A 24,329-nucleotide genomic window follows, 5' to 3' on the forward strand; every position below is an offset into this window, starting at 1 on the left:
CACATTTATCTCTTGAGAAATCCTCCTGCTTCGCTCTTAACAACCCTGGCTATCGCCTGTTGATGTGAGTTGGAATTACTGACAAAACGTCGTACTCGAATTGTAAATTTTATTTTATACCTACGTGACTTTACCAAAAGAACCAAAGAGTATTGAATTGTAAATGTTGGGGGTTTACTCTCGAACACACCAGTGTGCTGAACTAGTAACGAATTAGCACGTTTTGATTACGTGACAAACCTCACTACAGTAATTGGCTGTGTTGGCGGTGGCGGGTTGAACGACACATTCATATTTACGTCGTCTAACCCAAAACCTCGATTTGGATAATGGTCGTGAAAGCTTGAGGTCTTCTTGGGGTAAACAAACTTATGAATATTTATGTTGAACTTCTTTCGCACCGTACACAGCCAACTGTGCTAATCGGAGGTGTGGAAATAGAAAAAGCCTTGGTTGGGAACGCAGCTAAAAGGCCTGGTGACAGAAGTGACCTGTCTGCTATTTTACATCTCTAGGTTTCAATCAACTCATTGCCCAGCATAAATTTAAACATGAACTCGACTACGGGAACAGACCTGAATCTGACCGTCAGAACGGAGGCTTTGGATTCGGGCCGTGGCCCAGGTGCAGTGGTTTGTGCTGTACAGAGCCCTCGATAAGATCGGTGCCAGACGCCAGCGCCGCGGCCGCCCTGCGCGAGCGACCGCTCGGGGTAGAGCGGCCGAGGCTTCCCACCAAATCGCTCCTCCAGCATTTCCTTCAGCCTGCACGCCCCGCACACACAGGCCGCAACGCGATGTCCACACACAATAACAAAAAATGCCACACTCCAAGTGCTATGAGGCTCCATCCACACGGTGGCGCTGCTACACAAAGCAATGAAGCACGGCTGTTACGAAGACTTAGGGAGTTTAGTCATTTGTGGAATTGTTTTTTTAACTTGTCATGGGACCTTGTTGTCAGCATCGAAGTATAAAGAATAACAATAAGTTTTACCCTTTCTGGCAATAAAACATGTCTTAAGATGTTCAAACACCAAATAGATCACGTTACATTTTTCATGAATGGAAAACTTGTTTCTCTAGTCCAGCGGTCGGGAACCTATGGCTCGCGAGCCATATATGGCTCGCGAGCCATATATGGCTCTTCCGGTGACGGCATATGGCTCCCAGACAATTTTGAGTTGGAAAAAATAATAATAATAAAAAATCAGTTTGGAACTGATTTTAAAATACTTGTGATATTGTTTAATAATACTGTGTCATTTTAAAGTAAACAGAAATTAGTTTTGAAGATAAATTTCACGGGTCACGCCTGCATGAAGCTCAACCTCACCACGTATGAACCAGACTACAAGGCCATCAGCAAAACCATGCAGCACCAGAAGTCGCATTAAAAGTAAGACATATTTAATTTATTATACGTTAAAAATACTATATGGCTCTCAATGAAATATATTTAGAAATATTTGGCTTTTATGGCTCTCCCAGTCAAAAAGGTTCCCGACCCCTGCTCTAGTCCATACCACGAGCCACTGGTCCAACATTCCTCGTAACATTCAGCAATTCCCTTTCTGCCACGCAACATGCTGCAGGTCAACGTTTTGGAGGGCGTTGGCTCTGCATAGGCTATTGAGGCCCAGAGTCCTGGGCTGGGCAACAGTCGAGACCGCCGCGGGTCATTGACACGGAGCGGCCCCAACGAGTCACAACGCCGCTAGAGTGAAAGCTCGCGATCGAGAGTCGCCGCGCCATCTGAACGAGCCATGTTCCACATGGTCAGGGCTGTCAACGTTCTTGCCCAACTCACGGCGGCTCGCTTTGACGCTGCTGAGCACGCTTCCACGCATGCTCGGAATGGAGGCGGGCCGTTAACGCTCCGTGTAGAGCAAACTCTAGCGCTTCCATGTAACTCGGCTGTCTGCGCCGCGATCTACAATGTTAGCTGGAGTGCAGACTTACTGAGGATCTGATAAAGCAATCTTGAGCAATGCCACTATGTATTGGGCCTGCCTTCATTGCACCTGTGCACGTTGCGCCCACGCGAGTGGTGCCTGTATGCTTGTGGGTAGGGGATGGGTGAGGTTTGTGGGTAGGGAGTAGGGAAGGGTGAGGATTGTGATAAGGGAGTGGTGAGGGACGAGGCTTGTGGGTAGGGAAGGGTGAGGCTTGTGGGTAGGGGGTGGACACTGGGAACTGTGGGTACTCTGTGCCCGCCCTATATAACTTTATCTGCAGCGTGTTCCGCAGGCCGCGAAGGGAATTTCTGAACCTTGTGAATGTTGGACGGTGGCTGGCAGTATAGTGTCATGGTGGCGTGGTATACAGGAGGGCGTGGGTTCCATCCCGACCCTGACGCCTGCTGTAAATTTGGAGTTTGCATGTTCCCTCCGCAGTCGCGTGGATTTTTCTCTGGGTCCTCTGGTTTTCCCCTCTACATTTAGATTCAAGATGCCTTAATAGTATTTGGCTAATTAAAATTTGCACATAAGCCCCTTCGTTGAACTATTATTTGTAGTGAAATGAGAGCGTAAATGGGGTTTGCTGCTGGGCTCTGGCCCAATCACACGGCCCGGGTTATTGGGGGGCGGAGCCCGGTATGGGGGGCGTGTGGGAGGGGCCGCCGTTCACCTCGGCTCCAATTGGAAGCGAGGTGAATGGGGGTGGAGCCAGCAGGGCAGTATGGGAAGGCCGTATCTGACGATCCGGAAGGGGAGGAGTCAGGGTCACGTGGGGGAGAGGATAGAAGTGGGAGCTCGGAAGAGATCGGGGGAGTTGCGGAGTAAAGAGGCTGAGCCACGTTGGGTGGTGAGAGGAGATCCGCGCCATCGGCCACGTGGCCGAAGGACCTTCAGCACGCCGTCGGCCAGCGGAGTGCGGGAGTGGAGGAGCTAACGGAGGAGCGTGCGTGGGCGCGCGCGAGGAGACGCTGGTCCCCTGTCAGGACTAGCGGGGTGTGAGGAAGAGTGGAGGAGCCGATGAGGTCGCGCGTGCGGGGCGCGCGCTAGACGACGCTGGTCCGCGGACAGGACCAGCGGGGTGCGGAGAAAGAAACTAAATAAAAGGCCAAAGGAGACCAACAGTGACCAACGAAGTCTTTTATTACAGTAGCCAGGTCACTTCTGAAAAATAGCTATATAGTTCAGTAGGCACTTAAAATAAAAAAGTTTAGTTTATAGCAGTTAGTATAAAAAAAAGAGAAATGCAATAAACATGTCACCACGCATTATCGCGCACACGGAGATGAGCCGAGCGGCCGCAGAGGCGAGGGGGAGAGCGGTCATGCTCACGTGGGTAGGAAATTTCCAAGCGCTTCGTCGGGCTGCAGGTAGAAGGAGGCCGGGGACCTGACGAAGGAGACGAAGGTGTGAGTAGGCGTCATCGCAAAACACCAATACCGCCCCTAGCCACGGGGCTAGACACAACACAGATACCCCCCCCTAGCCACGGGGCTGGACACAACACAGATACCCCCCTTGCCACGGGCCTGGACACAACACAGATACCCCCCTTGCCACGGGGCTGGACACAACACAGATACCCCCCTTGCCACGGGGCTGGACACAACACAGATACCCCCTTGCCACGGGGCTGGACACAACACCAATACCCCCCCTTGCCACGGGGCTGGACACAACACAGATACCCCCCTTGCCACGGGGCTGGACACAACACCAATACCCCCCCTTGCCACAGGGCTGGACACAACACAGATACCCCCCTTGCCACGGGGCTGGACACAACACAGATACCCCCCTTGCCACGGGGCTGGACACAACACAGATACCCCCTTGCCACGGGGCTGGACACAACACAGATACCCCCCGTGCCACGGGGCTGGACACAACACAGATACCCCCCTTGCCACGGGGCTGGACACAACACAGATACCCCCCTTGCCACGGGGCTGGACACAACACAGATACCCCCTTGCCACGGGGCTGGACACAACACAGATACCCCCCTTGCCACGGGGCTGGACACAACACAGATACCCCCCCTTGCCAGGGGGCTGGACAAAACACAGATACCCCCCCCCCCCTTGCCATGGGGCTGGACACAACACAGATATCCTCCTTGATACTGGGCTGAGTGCATAAGCAACTGAAGTAGAATTTTGTTAAATAAAGTACATACAGTAAAAAACTCATGAAATAAACTTAAATGAAGAAAACTAGCAATAGAAACATGGGGAAAAACAAGCTCTCAGAATATAAAACAAGCAATGACATAATGCTACGAAATGAAAGATTTACATAAGACGACAATAAATGCCTTAACCCTCGTGGAGCTCAAGCGAGGCGTAAGGTTGCCCCTCGCCTTACGTCTCGCTCCACGGTATTCATCCGCAAACCTCACTGTGCTGCAATATTTGCGCTTATGTAATTAACGCAAGAATGTCTGCATATCGATGTTTTATTGTTACATGATTTATGGAAGCATTCCCATTAGGTTAGATTTCCTCAAGTCAGATATTTCGCAACCTGTGGACTGTCTGTACATGAAGGAAGATTCGCATTGCCGTTTACGACAGATGCTGGTTAGTGAAGAGCATTCCAGATTGTAGAATGCCGGATAACAATATATTTTCCTGTATTTTAATACATCTTTACTTTCCAACGATGAGCTGTACTAGTCATGAATTGGCATGTTTTGGTTACGTGACAAACCTTACTAATTGACCGTATTGGGTGGTGCCGGGATTAACGACATTTATTATATTTACGCAATCTAACCCAAAAACCTCGATTATGGACATTGGTCGCGAAAGCCTGCTACATATTCAACTGACAGCTTGGTAGTGTACCATTAAAATGTCAAGCAGCAACATTTTCAAAAAGAGAAAGCGTACAAAAAAGATGGCATCACCGTTTGTCCCTCTCCGATTGCTTGCCAAATACAAGGAAACTATTGCAAACGTGGCAGAGTGAGTAAAACTCGTAACTGCAAATCACAGACAGAAGCAAGCGACATCTTGTGTCGTTGACTCGGATTCATCCATTCTGGTCCCTTGCAAAATGTTTTTGACAATGCCTGAAAAACTTCGCTTTCACTGTTAACAAATAAATCTTTGGCTCATATTTGCAGGTTGTTTTATCCACTGCAGTAGCACCCAGTTACACCACTGGGGACTTCACACGAAACCAGCCGAGAGGCGTTTTGATAACACGTTCACATACAAAAGACAAAGATCCCCCGTGTAGCCTTAACAGACTGTTGGGGCAAGTGCCGATAGTGAGTAGCATCCATGAAGGCCGGCACGGCACGAGAGGGTGTTTGGCCAACATCAAGCCCAGCCGCCTTTGTCTCCCCAGTGGCGTTGTTTACACACTGTACCAGGTACTCATTTGACGCCGAGTCAACTTTAGGGGAGGTCCAGGACTGGTTCATATAATCGTCACCAGTGTTGGCGGCCATGAGCGGGAATCGAACTCGTGTCGCCGGGTTCGTAGCGCAGCGTAGCGCTAACCGCTGCACTATTGTGCACATGCAGGCAGATACAAACACCCTGACATACACACTCGTACACAACGTGGCCATACGACTGTCGTAGCTGTACCTTGCAGGTCGGGCACACAAACTCGCAGCCCGCGCGTGCCTTTGTCCTGCAGGCATGCTCCACACAAGACGCGTGTCCGCACACCGGCAGCAGGTAGGGGCGGCTGCGTGACGCGTCCCAGGCTCCACTGGGAAACAGACATTTTTTAAAATCCCAACCAAGGCATGGGATCAGAACAAGTGCTAAGGCAGCACCTGACGCGCAAAGACAGCGTCGACTTTTCCCATTTGAAAGCGGCCACTCCTCGTCATCATCACAGATTAAGGGGTCTGTAATTATGACGATAGACCTGATTTTCATTCAATCAGGTCTATAATTGAATGACAATCGTAGACCTGATTTTCATTCATTTAGGATTTTCTTTGGACGTCAGCTAATAAAGTAGATTATCGATTATTCGTGCTGACAGGGAGGACAGCCGCGGATAATTCAAAATCGCGGACATTAGATTACTTTTATTTAAACTATGAACTTCATACATTAACAGTACATCTAGCAACTAATTTACCTGGTGGTATTGAAACAATTCTTACATGCTTGTGTTGAACCAATGCCGCTTGAAATGATACAACAGCAGGCGTTGACGATGAAAAGCGTAAAAAACTATTCTGAGTTTATTGTCCCTTATTTTATGGCCTGCTCAGATCTTCTTTCGGGGACTCAATTCGCTACTTTTAGCTCTGAACATCAAGCGTAGCGAGTGAGCCTCTATGAAGGCCAGCAGCGTGCTGTTAGTGGTCGTGTAAGCAGAATCACAGCCGTCTTTGTCTCCCGAATCTACACTCGCAATGAACCGAGTACTCATTTAAGGCCGAACTGACCTAAGGGAGGCTCCCAAGAATGGTTTATATTTCGAGTTGCCGCTGTTTCTCCCCGTCAGAAATTAAATTACCTTCACGCATCTTCATGTGGCGTCTCCTTGAGACGACTGTAACTGCACGAGCTAAAGGCGTGTCTTTCTGTAAGCGCCACACTGCCTTACGCGAGACTTCAGTTTTACATTTTCCATCATCTACTCCTTTAACGGATGTAGAAATTTAAACTAACTTCTTTCGCACCGTACGTAGCCAATGGTGCTAATCTGATGTGCGGAGCAAGAACAAACACTAAAACACAAAACGCACGCGCATGTAGGCCGTGCTATAAACAATTACCTTTGATTTCCTGTGCGGGCAAGGACGATACAGTCCACTAAAACTACGAGCACGCGGCACACCACCAGCGGCCACGTCTCCTGCCGCGTGTGCAGGCGGTGCAACTGCACGGGCCCACACGGGCGGGGAGTTGCTGCAGTGCCATGCCACGTGGAGCAGAGGGGGGCATTGGCAGGCTTCATTCTTGTGTTTCTTGCACCAGAACCAGACTCTCACACAGAGACCCAGATACTCTCACACAGAGACCCTCACACAGAGACCCAGAGACTTACACAGAGACCCAGAGACTCTTACATAGAGACCCAGAGACCCTCAACAGAGATTCTCACACAGAGACCCAGAGACTCTCACACCGAGACCCAGAGACTCTGACACAGAGACCCTCACACAGAGACCCAGAGACTCTGACACAGAGACCCTCACACAGAGACCCAGAGACTCTTACACAGAGACCCTCACACAGAGACCCAGAGACTCTCACACAGAGACCCATAGACTCTCACACAGAGACCCAGAGACTCTCACACAGAGACCCTCACACAGAGACTGTCACACAGAGACCCAGAGACTCTCACACAGAGACACAGAGACTCGCATACAGAGACCCTCACACAGAGACCCAGAGACTCTCACACAGAGACCCAGAGACCCTCACACAGAGACCCAGAGACTCTCACCCAGAGACTCAGAGACTCTCACCCAGAGACTCAGAGACTCTCACCCAGAGACTCTCACACAGAGACCCAGAGACCCTCACACAGAGACCCAGAGACTCTCACCCAGAGACTCTCACACAGAGACCCAGAGACTCTCACCCAGAGACTCAGAGACTCTCACCCAGAGACTCAGATACTCTCACCCAGAGACTCTCACACAGAGACCCAGAGACTCTCACCCAGAGACTCAGAGACTCTCACCCAGAGAATCAGAGACTCTCACCCAGAGACTCTCACACAGAGACCCAGAGACTCTCACCCAGAGACTCAGAGAATCTCACCCAGAGACTCTCACACAGAGACCCAGAGACTCTCACACAGAGACCCAGAGACTCTCACCCAGAGACTCTCACCCAGAGACTCAGAGACTCTCACCCAGAGACACTCACACAGAGACCCAGAGACTCTCACCCAGAGACTCAGAGACTCTCACCCAGAGAATCAGAGACTCTCACCCAGAGACTCTCACACAGAGACCCAGAGACTCTCACCCAGAGACTCAGAGACTCTCACCCAGAGACTCTCACACAGAGACCCAGAGACTCTCACACAGAGACCCAGAGACTCTCACCCAGACTCAGAGACTCTCACCCAGAGACTCAGAGACTCTCACCCAGAGACACTCACACAGAGACCCAGAGACTCTCACCCAGAGACTCTCACACAGAGACCCAGAGACTCTCACCCAGAGACTCTCACACAGAGACTCAGAGACTCTCACACAGAGACCCAGAGAATCTCACCCAGAGACTCTCACACAGAGACCCAGAGACTCTCACACAGAGACCCAGAGACTCTCACCCAGAGACTCAGAGACTCTCACACAGAGACTCACACAGACTCTCACACAGAGACTCTCACCCAGAGACTCAGAGACTCTCACACAGAGACCCAGAGACTCTCACCCAGAGACTCTCACACAGAGACCCAGAGACTCTCACACAGAGATCCAGATACTCTCACCCAGAGACTCAGAGACTCTCACACAGAGACTCACACAGACTCTCACACAGAGACTCAGAGACTCTCACCCATAGACTCAGAGACTCTCACACAGAGACCCAGAGACTCTCACCCAGAGACTCTCACACAGAGACCCAGAGACTCTCACACAGAGACTCAGAGACTCTCACACAGAGACTCAGAGACTCTCACACAGAGACCCAGAGACTCTCACCCAGAGACTCTCACACAGAGACCCAGAGACTCTCACACAGAGACCCAGAGACTCTCACACAGAGACCCAGAGACTCTCACACAGAGACTCAGAGACTCTCACCCAGAGACTCTCACACAGAGACTCAGAGACTCTCACCCAGAGACTCGGAGACTCTCACCCAGAGACTCTCACCCAGAGACTCTCACAGAGACTCACACAGAGACTCTCACAGAGACTCTCACAGAGAGACTCACACAGAGGCCCAGAGACTCACGCGGCAGCGACTCCGTGAGCAGTGATGGCGGCGCGAGACCGCGCGCGCTGGGTGACACCACGTGGTGCTGACACCACGTGCCGAGTGCGCACGCCGAGTCACGTGGGGGCGGGCGGCCATCTTACCTGGGGACAGTGCTGCACTGTAACAGTGGGGAGCGGCGGTGCAGCGGTTAGCGCGGCGCTTTGTGTAAACATCGTCACTAGGGAGACAAAGGCGGCCGGGCGTGGTCCTGGCTACCCACTCCCTCGTGTGCCGTGCATAGGTGCTCGCTAACAGCACTTGCCCCAACAGTCTGTTCAGGATATACGGGGGATCTTTGTGAGTGAGTGAGTCTGTGTGAGTGAGTGAGTCTGTGTGAGTGTGTGAGTCTGTGTGAGTGTGTGAGTCTGTGTCAGTGAGTGAGTCTGTGTGAGTGAGTGAGTCTGTGTGAGTGAGTGAGTCTGTGTGAGTCTGTGTGAGTGAGTGATTCTGTGTGAGTGTGTGAGTCTGTGTGAGTGTGTGAGTCTGTGTGAGTGAGTCTGTGTGAGTGAGTGAGTCTGTGTGAGTGAGTCTGTGTGAGTATGTGAGTCTGTGTGAGTGAGTGAGTCTGTGTCAGTGAGTGAGTCTGTGTGAGTCTGTGTGAGTGAGTCTGTGTGAGTGTGTGAGTCTGTGTGAGTGTGTGAGTCTGTGTGAGTCTGTGTGAGTGAGTGAATCTGTGTGAGTGTGTGAGTCTGTGTGAGTGAGTGAGTCTGTGTGAGTGAGTGAGTCTGTGTGAGTATGTGAGTCTGTGTGAGTGAGTGAGTCTGTGTCAGTGAGTGAGTCTGTGTGAGTGAGTGAGTCTGTGTGAGTGAGTGAGTCTGTGTGAGTCTGTGTGAGTGAGTGATTCTGTGTGAGTGTGTGAGTCTGTGTGAGTGTGTGAGTCTGTGTGAGTGAGTCTGTGTGAGTGAGTGAGTCTGTGTGAGTGAGTGAGTCTGTGTGAGTCTGTGTGAGTGTGTGAGTCTGTGTGAGTGAGTGAGTCTGTGTGAGTGAGTGAGTCTGTGTGAGTGAGTGAGTCTGTGTGAGTGTGTGAGTCTGTGTGAGTGAGTGAATCTGTGTGAGTGTGTGAGTCTGTGTGAGTGAGTGAGTCTGTGTGAGTGAGTCTGTGTGAGTATGTGAGTCTGTGTGAGTGAGTGAGTCTGTGTGAGTGAGTGAGTCTGTGTGAGTGAGTCTGTGTGAGTGTGTGAGTCTGTGTGAGTGTGTGAGTCTGTGTGAGTCTGTGTGAGTGAGTGAATCTGTGTGAGTGTGTGAGTCTGTGTGAGTGAGTGAGTCTGTGTGAGTGAGTGAGTCTGTGTGAGTATGTGAGTCTGTGTGAGTGAGTGAGTCTGTGTCAGTGAGTGAGTCTGTGTGAGTGAGTGAGTCTGTGTGAGTGAGTGAGTCTGTGTGAGTGAGTGAGTCTGTGTGAGTCTGTGTGAGTGTGTGAGTCTGTGTGAGTGTGAGTCTGTGTCAGTGAGTGAGTCTGTGTGAGTGTGTGAGTCTGTGTGAGTGAGTGAGTCTGTGTGAGTGAGTGAGTCTGTGTGAGTGAGTGAGTCTGTGTGAGTGTGTGAGTCTGTGTGAATGAGTGAGTCTGTGTGAGTGAGTAAGTCTGTGTGTGAGTGTGTGTGAGTGAGTCTGTGTGAGTGTGTGAGTCTGTGTGAGTGTGTGAGTCTGTGTGAGTGAGTGAGTCTGTGTGAGTGTGTGAGTCTGTGTGAGCGAGTGAGTCTGTGTGAGTGAGTCTGTGTGAGTGTGTGAGTCTGTGTGAGTGAGTGAGTCTGTGTGAGTGAGTGAGTCTGTGTGAGTGTGTGTGAGTTTGTGTGAGTGAGTCTGTGTGAGTGTGTGAGTCTGTGTGAGTGAGTGAGTCTGTGTGAGTGTGTGAGTCTGTGTGAGCGAGTGAGTCTGTGTGAGTGAGTGAGTCTGTGTGAGTGTGTGAGTCTGTGTGAGTGAGTCTGTGTGAGTGTGTGAGTCTGTGTGAGTCTGTGTGAGTGAGTGAGTCTGTGTGAGTGAGTGAGTCTGTGTGAGTGTGTGAGTCTGTGTGAGTGAGTGAGTCTGTGTGAGTGAGTGAGTCTGTGTGAGTGTGTGAGTCTGTGTGTATGTGCACGTGTGGATCACCACACAAATGTTGTGAAACTCCCCGTGGTCGCTAAGGTCGCCATCTCCTGGCCTATCCAGGGTCTGGAAGCGCAGCAAGCGGAGACATTTCCATCTCGAGGGGATTTAATGTTTCCCCCTCGCACGCGTTGGTTCTCTCCCCTCACATGCATACTCGCTCTTGAATGGAACTGGGCAAACATATGCCATGCAATGGGGCCCATTGCTTCAAACATCGCCCATGATATATTTTCCTCTTAAGGCAGCCGTGGTATTAACGAATGTGTTCATTGAGTTTTATTTGTGCACCATTGCCAACGCGTTATCGACAAATTATCCCAATGTAGGACCACAGAGCTTGGGGATATTGTTGGTCGCGCCGGTTTCTGGCTGGCTGCAACACCAATGCACAACATACAGCACTAACATACAACATGTATGTTGAACTTCTATCGCACCGTACGTAGCCAACCGCGATAATCGGAGGTGCTGGCTGCTGGTGAAGAACAACAAACTAAACACAAAAAGCAGTTCTAAAGAAATGGGTTGTCAAAGACATTTAAAAGTGCAGAGCTCCAATGGCTTCCAAATATCGGAAGGAAGAGCGATGGCCGCAGAAGCGCATCTGAAAGCGGCACGCGATGAGGTGCCCGCACCCCTCCTGACCCCCCCGGGATGCACCCCAGAGCCCCCCCCCAACCCCCCTCGGACCCCCTCGGCGAAGACAGCGCAGAGTGCCGCAGCTGCCTCGCCCGCACTGTGGCACTGCAGTTGTACCACGTGGCCACACGGCGGCGGTGGAGATTACTGATCGGGCGTCCGTGTTGGTGAGCTCATTGAGACGAGCAGGGGTCCCCAACCCCCGGGCCGCTGACCAGTACCGGTCCGTGGCCTGTTAGGAACCGAGCCGCACAGCAAGAGGTGAGCGCCTCTTTCCCGCACTGCGCACTTGTCTCAGTCAGCTTCTTTGAAAAGGGGGAAAGACCCAATCATGACCCCCCCCCCCGTCCGTGAAAAAATTGTCTTCCATGACACCGGTCCCTGGTGCCAAAAAGGTTGGGGAGCACTGATTTAGAGGACGTCCATGTTGGTTAGGTTATTTAGAGGACGTCCATGTTGGTTAGGTTATTTAGAGGACGTCCATGTTGGTTAGGTTATTGAGAGGACGTCCATGTTGGTTAGGTTATTGAGAGGACGTCCATGTTGGTTAGGTTATTTAGAGGACGTCCATGTTGGTTAGGTTATTTAGAGGACGCCCTTGAATTACGTCACGCACCTAGGGGGGGGGGGGAGTCAGACATTTGTGACGATGTGTGACGAGGGGGGGGGGGTTGAGAAATGTGACGTCACATCAAAATGCGTAACTTTAAATAAATATAGTCAACACGTTCTACTTAATTAAATATACTTTGAATAAATGTTTTATCCTACAACATCATAGTGCAGCGGCACATTAAATACGCACTACAATGACAATACTTTAAAGCTATTTGAAGCGTGTTTTATTTTTTGTGGGGGGATGGGGGGCAGAGCTTTGTGACGTCATATTTGAGGGGGGGGGTCTGACTTTTCGTGACGCCGTGTGACGAGGGAGGGTGGGGTCAAAAGTCGTCCAAAATCGCGTGACGTCATTTATGGACAGCCCCTTAGGTAATTTAGCTCATGAGGTTTTGGTCTCATTGCCACCTCCACCATGAGCAGAGGCCGCGGGTAGAGGCCACGCACCGACACTCGGGGCAGTCGTCCCAACTGTTGAAGTGGCGAGCTGCCGGCTTGGACAGGAAGGCCATTGTCCGAAGCGTCGCCTGTATGTGTTCTTCTTTAAAGGCCGCCGGGTTATTAACGAATGTGTTGATTTTGTTTAATTCGGGATTGTGTTCGTGCGCCACTGCCATCGCAGCCAGAGATTCACCCAGGAGAGGGTGCCGTGTATCCGTGCACTCCAGTGACATCCGCAGGGCCAGGCTCGAGCCAGTGCGTGACAGAGTTATTTGCTGAACTTGATCCATGTCTATCAGAGTGGGTCCCTGCCAAGAGGACCTGGCAATTCATCAGTGTTGGTTCAAGCAAGCCTGACTGCTGATTAGTCACCAAGTGTCCAATCCTCACCAGGATGCTGCTTGTGTTGAATCAATGATGCTGCTGAGATCTACTCTCAGAAGGCTGACGGGATGAGTAGAACCACTCGCATTGTTTATGTGGAGATACGGCTATGAGGAGGCAGTTATTGAGAGATGTCAACTACCTCGCCTGGTATACAGGGAGACGTGGGTTCGATTCCGACCCCGACACCTGTATATTTGGAGTTTGCGTGTTTTCTCCGTGGTCGCGTAGATTCTTCTACGGCTCCTCTGGTTTTCCCCTCCACATTGAGAAACATACGTTTCTAGTATTTGACATATATTTTCAGATGATGAGCCACTTCATTGAGATATTATTTGTGACCAGGTAGCTTCTGAAAAAGAGCTATTGGACCAGTGGGCCTTACCTGGTAAATAAAAAGTTTAGTTCGGGCCACCTCCCGCACCACGCTTGTGAGCACAGGGACACCGCGTGCTCACCTCCAGACCGCATCACCAGCTTATACCTCGAGCTCACACCTTGAGCTCACGCCTTGAGCTCGAACTTTCAGTTCACACCTCCGGCTCATCACCTTCTGCTGAGCTCCACCAAGCACGCTCGGCTCAGGTTCTTTAATCACGAATACAGCAGCCGCGTTGTACAGACTCCACCAATATTCAGGGACATCTCCACCGCCACTCAGGGACATCACCACTGCTCAAGGACATCTCCACCACTCACAGCAGGGGCAACGGACACCACCGTTGACATTTCACAGATGTGATTGAGATGGTCAGCTGTGATTTCAGGTGCATTTTGATGACTCCATGAGAACCGTTCTTGATCTGCTGAAGTAGCAGCGATAATCCTCGTGCCACTTTTTTATTTCGTCCCAGAGCACCCTGCACCGACCGGGTCGTGACAGTGACAGCAGCAGTAGCGACATCGTGGCGCGTCACTGACACGGCTAAACACACATGAGCGGAGATGTAGTGGCGGCTGCAGGCAAAGCGCATCCCTCACATGAACAATAAATCAAGCTACACTCTAGCCCACAGATATGTCAAAGACAAAGATCCCCCGTAAAGATTTAACAGACTGGCATGCGAGGTAGCCTCAGCTAAATGAGTACCAGGCACTAATTTGAGACTGAGTCGATCACTGGTGTTGGCCATGAGCGGAAATTTAACTCCGGTCGCCGGCTTCGTAGCGCAGCACGCTAACATGCAAAGGGTGCAGCGATGTTGTAATGTTATTTATTTTGTATTATTTCTTATTTGGGGTGGTGGTGGTGTTGGTAGGGGTCAAGGTGTTTATAGAGTTGGCGTTTGTAGGATAGGTAACGTTGATAGGACTGTTGTTGGGAAGAGTGATGGTGTCGGTTGGGGTGGTCGTATTGGTAGGAGTCATTGTGTTGGTAGGATTGGTGCTGGTAGGGTTGGTGTTGGTAGGGGTAGTATTAAGAATAATGGTGTTGGTAGGGTTGGTGTTGATAGGGTTGGCGTTGATAGGGTTGGTTTTGGTAGGAGTGGTGGTGTTCGTCGGAGTAGTTGCGTTTGGTCAGGGTAGCGGTGTTGGGAGGGGTGGTAGTGTTGGTAGGTGTGCGGATTCTAAAGGTGGTGGAGTTGGGAGGAGTGGTGGAGCAGGCATTGATCCGGGCCATGAAGAGTGGTCTCTTTGCCCTCATGATCACGAGGCGGGACTCACGCTCAGCTGGGGTGATGATGTGGGAAGGAGTGGTGGTGAGGGTAGAGGAAGTGATGTTGGTCAGGGTTGGGTTAGTAGAGGAGGTAGTGTTAGTAGGTGTGTGGTTGGTAGAGGTGGTGGAGTTGGTAGGAGTGGTGGAGCAGGCATTGATCCGGGCCATGAAGAGTGATCTCTTTTCCCTCATGATCATGAGGCTGGACACATGCTCAGCTGGGGTGATGTGGCTGGGAGTGGTAGTGAGGGTAGAAGAGGTAATGTTGGTAGGCGTGGGATTGGTCGAGGTGGTGGAGTTGGTAGGAGCGGGGGAGTTGGTGGTTGAGCTGGTAGGGATAATTGAGCTTATTGTAGTGCAGCGGGCATTGGTGCGGGCCATGATCATGAGGTGACACCACTCACGCTCAGCTGGGGTAATGGTGTCGGTCCTGGTGGTGGTGAAGGTGGAGAAGATGTTGTTGGTAGGGTTTGTAGGGGTGGAAGAGGTGGTGGTGTTAGTCAGGATAGTATTGGTAGAGGTGGTGGTATTTGAAAGTGTGATGGTGTTAGTCGAGATAGCAATGTTGGTCGGGGTGGGGTTTGTCATGGTGGTGTTGGTAGGAGTGGTGCTGTTGGTAGGAGTGCTGGTGTTGGTAGGAGTGGTGCTGTTGGTGGGTGCGCTGTTAAGTGTTGGTGAGCTATTCATCATGGAGCAGCCATCCAGCTGAGTCTTGAGGGATCTGTGGGTCCTCTTGATTTTCATGGGGTGGCGCTTGCCCCGAGCCAATTTCCACATGGATCCTCTCATGTGGCGGCTTCGGTAAACTCGTCCACGTTGCGATGACTTCTGTTTAAAACCGGAAACAAAATCAGTATGAGAGGCAAGAGATTGCAGTCTCCTTCTTCCCCTGTTGGTCACATCCACTCAAATATTTTTTTTCACTTGCCATCTACCACACCACCACCATTGATTGAACACGGGTGTTGTACTTGCCTTTCAGTCGCAAATATCGGACAACTATTTGTAATCCACAGCATGAACAATGTGTGTGCTTGTAATAAATGTGTGCGACTTTGTCGAGGGTGTGAGTGTGATTTTTTTTTTTTGGTGTTGTAACGTTCTAACCTGCCTCTCCTGGACATCTGTGAAAAATAGCTTAATAGCTCATCGGATTCCTCCAGTATAAATATTCTGATTCTGATTTGTGTCATCTATGCATGTGAGATTATGACATTTGCCTGAGTGATCTATATCCACGATGCCTCTCTGGGTGTGGTGTCTCTGTGTGTGTCTGTTGTGGTGTCCTGCTGATTCTCTATGTGACAGTGAAGCCAGCACACTCTCTCTCTCTTACCAGTTGATTCTTCCGCCAGACTCTTAGGCTGGTAATGGTGATCCCCGTGCTCTCCACGTGGTAAGTGATGGCCACCGGCCCACTGTGCAGCATCTTCATCAAGGTCGTCCACCTTGAGGGAGACGGGTATTCTCCATCTTGCGGAACCGTCATCCAACAGCCTAAAGAAGAAGCTGCTTGAGGTACCATTTCGGCCAAGTTCGACCGAGCCTTTTGTTTCGGGAGGTTGGTGGTGTGGACGGCCATCGCTGGCATGGCAGGAGGACGCGGACGCCACTGTTGAAAACATTGCACAAGTATTTGTAATGTACAGCACGACAACAAGTATCTTTCCCTCTCTTTAGTTCAGCCTTGACTAATAGCTGGATTCTCGGCAATAAACAAAAGTCATTGGTCACGTGCCATGGCCCTGCGTAGTTTGATCCTCTGGGTTTTCCCTCCACATTTAGAAACATTTATTTCGATAATTTAGATTATTTTGCTGCTATGAATGTCCAAATGATGTCACTTTGTTGATCTATCATTTGTGACCAGGTTCCGTCTGAAAAATAAGTTAGTACCTCAGTGGGCTTTGTATGATGGGGGTGGTTTAGTTTTATTTGTTTGTTTTTGGGTGATTTGTTAACCTTTCATGTACTTTGCACTATTATCATGTTTTTGTAGTATTTGTTATTGTAATGTTCTTACCAGCCCCGACTGGACATCTGTGAAAAAGAGCTTCATAGCTCATCGGATTCCTCAACCATAAATAAATAGTATTATTCTGACTCTACTGGCTGGGGAAATAGTTCTGTCCGCACCAGGGCAACTCACCAACGCCGCACAAGGACAGCTGAGTCCAGCACATGTCCCAAATGCCACGCTGCCAGTAACAAAAAACACCCTTAAAGTTGCAGTGGATAATATTTAAGCATAAATAATTGAGCAAGGTGTTTGCGACTTTGTCTAGGATGTGTGTGTGGATGTCATATATACTTGTGTGTGTGGTGTATGTGTAGGGGTGTTACGGGAGGGTGAACAAACACACGAGGGGTGGTTATGCCCGCACGCGGAAGGATGCTTATATTCACGTCCGCATCGGTTAGCCCTGGGGGGCTGTAACGGCGCTGTGATCTCCCACGGCCCCACCCCTCGTGGGGGAGTTGCTATATAAGGCGGTGAGCCGGTGGGCACGGGGTTCAGTATTCAGCCTAACTAGTGAAGAGTGAAGACCGGCTAGATAGGCCCTGGGACTCCCCTGGATCGCTGTCCTTCTAAGGACCGACCAGGGCAAGCCAGTGGCGTGGCCCCGAGAGCCCAGAGCAGATGCTCTTGTAAGAGCTGGTCTGGTGGCTAAGGGTGCCGTGATCCTAGCTTGGCCAGAGCTGGATCAGCTAGCCTCCCCTAGCTCTCGAGTGGAGGACCTGGGAGTAGGCTAGCCGGGCTAGAGTTAATGGGGTCTCCCTGTTAGACGGGTGAAGGGGCCGTTACCCCTTCGAGTGTTGTATACATTGGCCTGTGCTGAGTGAAACATTATAATAAATAAGTGTGCCTCCGACTACGTCGTCTACGTCTCATTGAACCTACTACATATGCGAGTGAGATTCTTATATCTACGCGAGTGATCTGTATGCGTGATACGTCTCTGCGTGTGGTGGCTCTGCGTGTGGTGTCTGTTGCGGTGCCACGCTATGGTCTGTGTAATCGTGAAGCTGGCACTCACCACTGCATTCTTCAGCCACACTCCGAGGCTGAGGAGGGCGATCCCTGTACTCGCCACCTCGCAGGCGATGGCCACCGGCCTGCTGTGCAGTATCTCCATGAAGGTCTTCCACCCTAAGGGAGCTGGGTCGTCGTCTTCTCCTCCTCCTCCTTGGGGAACCTCCACGCCATGGCTGGGAGAGGAAGCGACTCGAGGCTCCCTCTTGGCTTCGTGATCTGCGAGCCGGTCGCTGATGTGGACAGCCACGGTCGCTTTGGCGAGAGGTAGAGGCTGCCCGGCCTGTGGCGGTTGGACCTCCCAGGCTCCCCCCAGGTTAACCAGCCAGTTCGGGGAGAAATTCTTCTCCTCCGTGGGCCCAGACGTGAGGAACGCGTAGCTCGTCACGAGCAGCGCCACGAGGGTGCGTGAGGTACTGCGCAGCCCATGAGCCTCCATGGTGACTGCTCCGGGAGAGGCTCCAGGAGGCTTCGTGCAGAGAGGCGCTCCTCAGCACGCAGCTCGCAGCGTGGCTCCAGCGGCACACTGGGCGGAAGCGGATATGACGTCACGGCCCGAGGACGGATGTATGTTGTGTCTCATCTGTGTGTCTGTATGTCTGTGTGTGTGTGTGCGGTACCGATCCAGCTCCTGACAAAGGAGTGGCAGCCTCTCCTCCGCAGTGAGCGTTCGAACATTCCACGTGGCCATCCATAGTGGCTTTCGTTGTTTCTGGAGGAGCCCCGAGGGTGAAGATTTAATCTCCTGGCTCCGCCAATTGGGGTTTGGCCAGGAGATGTTATAGACGCCTGTCCCCCCGGGGCCTCCGGCACAAGCTTATTAGTTACATATTTATGTTTAATTTGTAGTTTCGTGGTAATAAATTGAAGGTGGAGGGGTTACCAGCCCATCGCACCCGTCCAGAGCCCCCGTTTAGCCACTGTGGTGGTCACAGACGCCATGAGGGGAGAGGCCAATGGGCATTGGCTCTCCCCCCACAGCACTGTCCACGACAGTGTTGCCCATCCGGCACCGCGAGGAGGTAGGGGGTTGTTTTGCCGGACAGTGATGGGGCAGTAGTGGAGAGAGTGGAGAGTTTCCCACACCTGGGCAGTATGCTTATGACCGGCTCCAGTGTAACAGCAGAGGTCTCACTCCGAATCAGTCAAGTGGCAATATCTTTTCATCGGTTGCGTAATGTTGTGTGGAAGCTACCTGGTCTGTCGCTCCGCACGAAGCTTCAGGTTTTCTCGGCCACAGTCATTCCCTCCCTTCTCTACGCTTGCGAAACGTACACCCCCCTAATGGAGCATCTTTGCCGATTGGAAACATTTAGGCTGGCCTGCCTACGATCCATCCTGGGTTTAACCAGGCTGGATTGTGTGAGGAGCTCACAAATCCTTGAAAGATCTGGGTAAAGTCCCATTGGTGAGCTCCTCCGGCAGGCAAGGCTGCGTTGGCTGGGTCATGTAGCCCGCATGCCCAGCCACCGCATGCCTAAACAGCTTTTGTTTGGCCGGATTGAGGGGGCTAAACGGGCACAGCACGGGCTAGAGAAGAGATAGGGTGATGTGGTACAGGAGGACGTGGAGCTGAGTGGACTTGCCGATGACTGGTACCAGCAGTGTCAAGATCGGCCTCTGTAGAGGAGGCTCGTGAAGGACGCTACTGGGCAGTTGGAGGCAGTCGCCCTCCAACAACAACGGAGGGCGGAGGAGCGACGCTCACAACAACGAGCGGAGCACCGTGTGGCTAAAGCACAGCAAGTTAGTACAGTAGGGGGCACAGGTGGTGCATTAGCCAGTCATCTCGGTCATCTCAGTCAGTCAACCCGTGGCACCTGGGTCTGCCCCGTGACCTCCTGCCAGCGGGCGTTCGACACTTCACGTGGCCTCAAGGTGCACATGGCCTGGCACAAGCGTCGTGGTGACGTCACCGCCACTTAGTGGCGAATGGCGGTTGTTGTTGTGTGTCTGCACCTGGTCTGTAGTGATTGAAAGGCATGGGCCAGATCAGTTCAATAACAACGGTAGGAGGCTGCTAGATTTTTGTGCAGCCAATGATCTTGTAATTACCAACACGCTGTTCCGGCATCGGCGCATCAACACAACATCACGGATGCATGCTGGATCCAAGCAAGAACATCTGCTGGACTACATAGTGACGGATCAGTGGATGCGAGCCCATGTCCTTGACACCAGGACCTACCGTGGAGCTGATCTGCCCTCTGACCATCGACTGACTAGTCATCTGTAAGATGCGCCTGCCATTCTTCCACTCCGGTGGTGGATGTACACCCAAGACCCCATTCCAACCTAAGGTGGCCTGGTCTCAGCTTATGAAAGTTGCAAGCGAGAATTTCATCAACGCTTGCGGCTGGGGTTGGCATCGTCCCCCACTCCTGATGTCGAGAGTAAATGGGCAAGGTTTAGGACTGTGACTCATGCAGCTGCAATGGCTGCTTTGGGAACATGGTCCAGACCTCCCCAAAGACCCTGGATGACAGAGGAGGTGTTCAGGATGGTTGAGAAAAAGCGAAAGGCCCACTCTAATCGTCTACAGCATCCCACATCAGAGAATGAGGAGGCTTACCGCAGCCTTCGCTCGGAGGTTCGGAGAGCCGTGAGGCGCTGCAAGGATGGGTGGTGGTCACGGGTTGCTGAGGAGATAGGAGTCTGCCTCAGTGGCCCGCAAGAACAAATCGCTCTTTAATTTCATGACAAAAGTAACCTGCAGCGCCACACCTATTACCATCATTAGGGGAAAGAATGGTGATCCAATCTCCGACCCCCAGGAACAAGTTTGCAGATTTTCTGAGCATTTCTGTGAGGTCCTAGGGTAGGGGAAATCCCTTACCCAGGAAAACAACGTGGGACAAAGTGGGGATGACCCTGCTGAGGCTGCGGTGCCTCAAATATTGGAAGTCACCCCCTGTGAGTGGCTGGCTGAGGTGCCATTGGTTGAGGAAGTACGGAAGGCGATCCAGAGTCTGAGACCAGGAAAGGCACCGGGCAGAGATGATCTCCCAAGCAAAATGCTGAGGGAGGGTGGCGTTTGTGCACAGACTGCCCTACATGACATCATAACAACAGTCTGGACCACTGGACAGGTTCCATAGGACTAGAAATATGCCCTGGTGGTCCCCCTCTTTAAGAAGGGGGACCGCACAGACTGTAACAACTACAGGGGCATCTCACTCCTCAGTATGCCGGGAAAGGTCCTGGCAAGGATTATTCAACATCGCCTTGCTAGGCACGCTGAGGAGAGGCTTGCGGAGCCCCAATGCGGTTTCAGGAAAGGGAGGTCTTTCACATATGCCATATTTTCTGTCTGTCTGCTACAGCAGAGGTGTAGGGAATTCCAACAAGACCTACATCTCTGCTTTATTGATCTGGTCAAGGCCTATGATACCATCAGTAGGCCTGGGCTCTGGGTTGTTCTTCGTGCTTTCATAGTCCCTGACCCTCTGCTCACGATCATTAAGGACCTTCATGTTGGTGAGTGGGCCCGGGTAAAACTACGTTGCCGGGAGTCAGAGCCATTCCCTATACACCTTGGGGTGCGACGGGGATGTCCTCTGGCTCCCACATTATTTAACATCTATTTTGACCACGTAGTTCGTGAAGCCTTCAATAGCTGTACCGGGGGAATTTCCATTTGGTACAGATATAATGGGAGACTGATTGATGCCCGGGGGCGGTCAAGGGATTGCTCCCTATTGGTCAACCACGTTATGTATGCCGATGATTTGGTAATTGCTGCTCATTCAGAGGAGGAGTTAGAGACGCTTCTGCTGAAACTGGAATGTGCCACTAAGAGGTGGGGCATTACCATTAGCCCCACCAAAATTAAGCACCTGCCTGGGTATTTTGTACCATCAGACACTCCACCCCCACAACTCTCAATCGGTGATGGGGCAGTTGTGGAGAGAGTGGAAAGTTTCCCATACCTGGGCAGTGTGCTCATGACCGGCTCCGGTTTGGCAGCGGAGGTCTCACTCCGAATCAGTCGAGCAGCAATATCTTTTCATCGGTTGCGTAACGCTGTGTGGAAGCTGCCTGGTCTGTCACTCCGCTCGAATTTTCAGGTCTTCTCGGCCACAGTCATTCCCTCCCTTCTCTACGCTTGCGAAACGTGGACCACCCTAATGGAGCATCTTCGCCGGTTAAAAACATTTAGGCTGGCCTGCCTACGATCCATCCTGGGTTTAACCAGGCTGGATTGTGTGAGGAGCTCACAAATCCTTGAAAGATCTGGGCAAAGTCCCATCGGTGAGCTCCTCCGGCAGGCAAGGCTGCGTTGGCTGGGTCATGTAGCCTGCATACCCAGCCACCGCATGCCTAAACAGCTTTTGTTCGGCCGGATCGAGGGGGCTAAACAGGCGCAGCACGGGCTAGAGAAAAGATGGAGTGATGTGGTACAGGAGGACGTGGAGCTGAGTGGACTTGTCGATGACTGGTACCAGCGGTGTCAAGATCGGCCTCAGTGGAGGAGGCTCGTGAAGGACGCTACTGGGCAGTTGGAGGCAGTTGCCCTCCAACACCAACGAAGGACGGAGGAGCGACGCTCACAACAACGAGCGGAGTGCCGGGTGGCTAAAGCACAGCAAGTTGGCACAGTAGGGGGCACAGGTGGTGCATCAGGCAGCCATCTCAGTCATCTCAGTCAGTCGACCCGTGGCACCTGGGTCTGCCCCATGACCTCCTGCCAGCGGGCGTTCGACACTTCACGTGGCCTCAAGGTGCACATGGCCTGGCACAAGCGTCGTGGTGACGTCACCGCCACTTAGTGGCGAATGGCGGTTGTTGTTGTGTGTCTGTGTGTGTCTGTGTGTTTGTGTGTGTCTGTGTGTGTGCGGTAGTGTAGTGATTAGCGCGCTTCGCTAGGAACCTTGCCACCCAGGGTTCGATTCCCGCTCACGGCCACCAACACTGGTGTCGCGTGCCGTGCCGGCCTTCATCGGTGCTGCTCGCTACGGCTACACGGGGAGGCCCAGGAGCGGCTGAGGTAATCGTCAGCAGTGTTGGTGGCCGTGAGCGGGAGTCGAACTTGGAGGGCAGCGTGGTGTTCACCGCAATAATACTGCCCGCTCCCCGACTGGTACACGGTACGTACAGTGCAGGGTGCACAGAACTCGCGGCGTCTCTCACACGGTCCGGGTCTCTGCGTGGAGAGCGGGAGACGAAGGCGAGGGTCACACAGGGTCTCAACACGAGTCACGTCACATCACAGACTCATCCTCACCGTTAACCAACATCATCAACACAAACCCACATCATTAACACGGACCCACATCATTAACAAGAAACTCACATCATCAACACGAGCTTACATCATAACCATTCACCCACAACACTGCACATCTGTGAGAAAAAGCTGTATAGCTCATCAGACTCCTCCAGTATAAGTATTCTGATTCTGACATGAACTCACATTGTCACCACTCACAACACACCACCACTATCAGTAACACCACTAACACCACCATTCCTCCTGCCAGTACACTACACAGACACACACACGTCCTCACCACTCACATCACCATTCACCCACAGCTCCTCACCTCCTCCAGAGTCGCCGCCTGTGACAAATAAAAATCGCCAGAAGTGGGGGCGGGGCCCGGTGAGCACGCCCTCGTGACGCAACAGCCCGTAAGCCCCTCCCCCCCATACCCCCCCCCCCATACCCCCCGCCCCCCCCATACCCCCTCCCCCTCCCATACCCCCCGCCCCCCCCATACCCCCCGCACCCCCCATACCCCCCGCCCCCCCCATACCCCCGCCCCCCCATACCCCCCGCCCCCCCATACCCCCGCCCCCCCATACCCCCGCCCCCCCCATACCCCCCGCCCCCCCCTACCCCCTCCCCCCCCTACCCCCCGCCCCCCCCATACCCCCCCCCCACCCATACCCCCCGCCCCCCCCATACCCCCCGCCCCCCCCATACCCCCCGCACCCCCCATACCCCCGCCCCCCCATACCCCCCGCCCCCCCATACCCCCCGCCCCCCCCATACCCCCCGCCCCCCCATACCCCCTCCCCCCCCATACCCCCCGCCCCCCCATACCCCCCGCCCCCCCCATACCCCCCCCCCCCCCCCATACCCCCCGCTCCCCCCATACCCCCCCCCCCCCATACCCCCCGCCCCCCCCATAACCCCCGCCCCCCCCATACCCCCCGCCCCCCCATACCCCCCGCCCCTCCATACCCCCTCCCCGCCCCCCCCATACCCCCCGCCCCCCCCATACCCCCCGCCCCCCCCCATACCCCCCGCCCCCCCCATACCCCCCGCCCCCCCCATACCCCCCGCCCCCCCCATACCCCCTCCCCCCCCATACCCCCGCCCCCCCATACCCCCGCCCCCCCCCATACCCCCTCCCCCCCATACCCCCTCCCCCCCCATACAGCAGCCGTCTTCACCTGAAGACGGCTGCTTGCATTGTAGCCGAAACGTCGTGAGAATTATTTTATTTTAATTTGTTTTATTTTTATTATTTTATTACTTCCCTTCTACGTGACTTTACCGAAAGAACCAAGAAGATGGATCCCTGCAGTCACGAAAGCTTTAAATCGATACTCACTCTCACTCAATGTCACTCTTTCACTAAA

General features: G+C 52.7%; 1 protein-coding gene across 2 annotated transcripts; it reads right to left on the bottom strand.

The window, feature by feature from the left end:
- Nucleotides 1–14,062: 14,062 nt before the first annotated feature.
- LOC133351952 (mucin-3B-like) lies at nucleotides 14,063–22,909 on the bottom strand. 2 transcript variants are annotated; one of them, XM_061567573.1, is made up of 4 exons: nucleotides 22,612–22,909; nucleotides 17,746–18,267; nucleotides 16,044–16,319; nucleotides 14,063–15,535 (listed from the first exon to the last, which is right to left on the bottom strand). In XM_061567573.1, the coding sequence occupies exons 2-4, from the start codon at nucleotides 18,178–18,180 to the stop codon at nucleotides 14,468–14,470; spliced, it is 1,779 nt and encodes a 592-aa protein (XP_061423557.1). In that variant the 5' UTR covers nucleotides 18,181–18,267; nucleotides 22,612–22,909; the 3' UTR covers nucleotides 14,063–14,467. The 2 variants fall into 2 exon arrangements, with proteins under 2 accessions (XP_061423557.1, XP_061423558.1); XM_061567574.1 differs by having other exon boundaries at nucleotides 22,837–22,886.
- Between the last annotated feature and the right edge of the window lie 1,420 nt (nucleotides 22,910–24,329).

This window comes from Lethenteron reissneri, chromosome 39 (assembly GCF_015708825.2).
Source record: "Lethenteron reissneri isolate LAM-NWPU_2019-01 chromosome 39, ASM1570882v1, whole genome shotgun sequence".
Taxonomy (NCBI): domain Eukaryota; kingdom Metazoa; phylum Chordata; class Hyperoartia; order Petromyzontiformes; family Petromyzontidae; genus Lethenteron; species Lethenteron reissneri.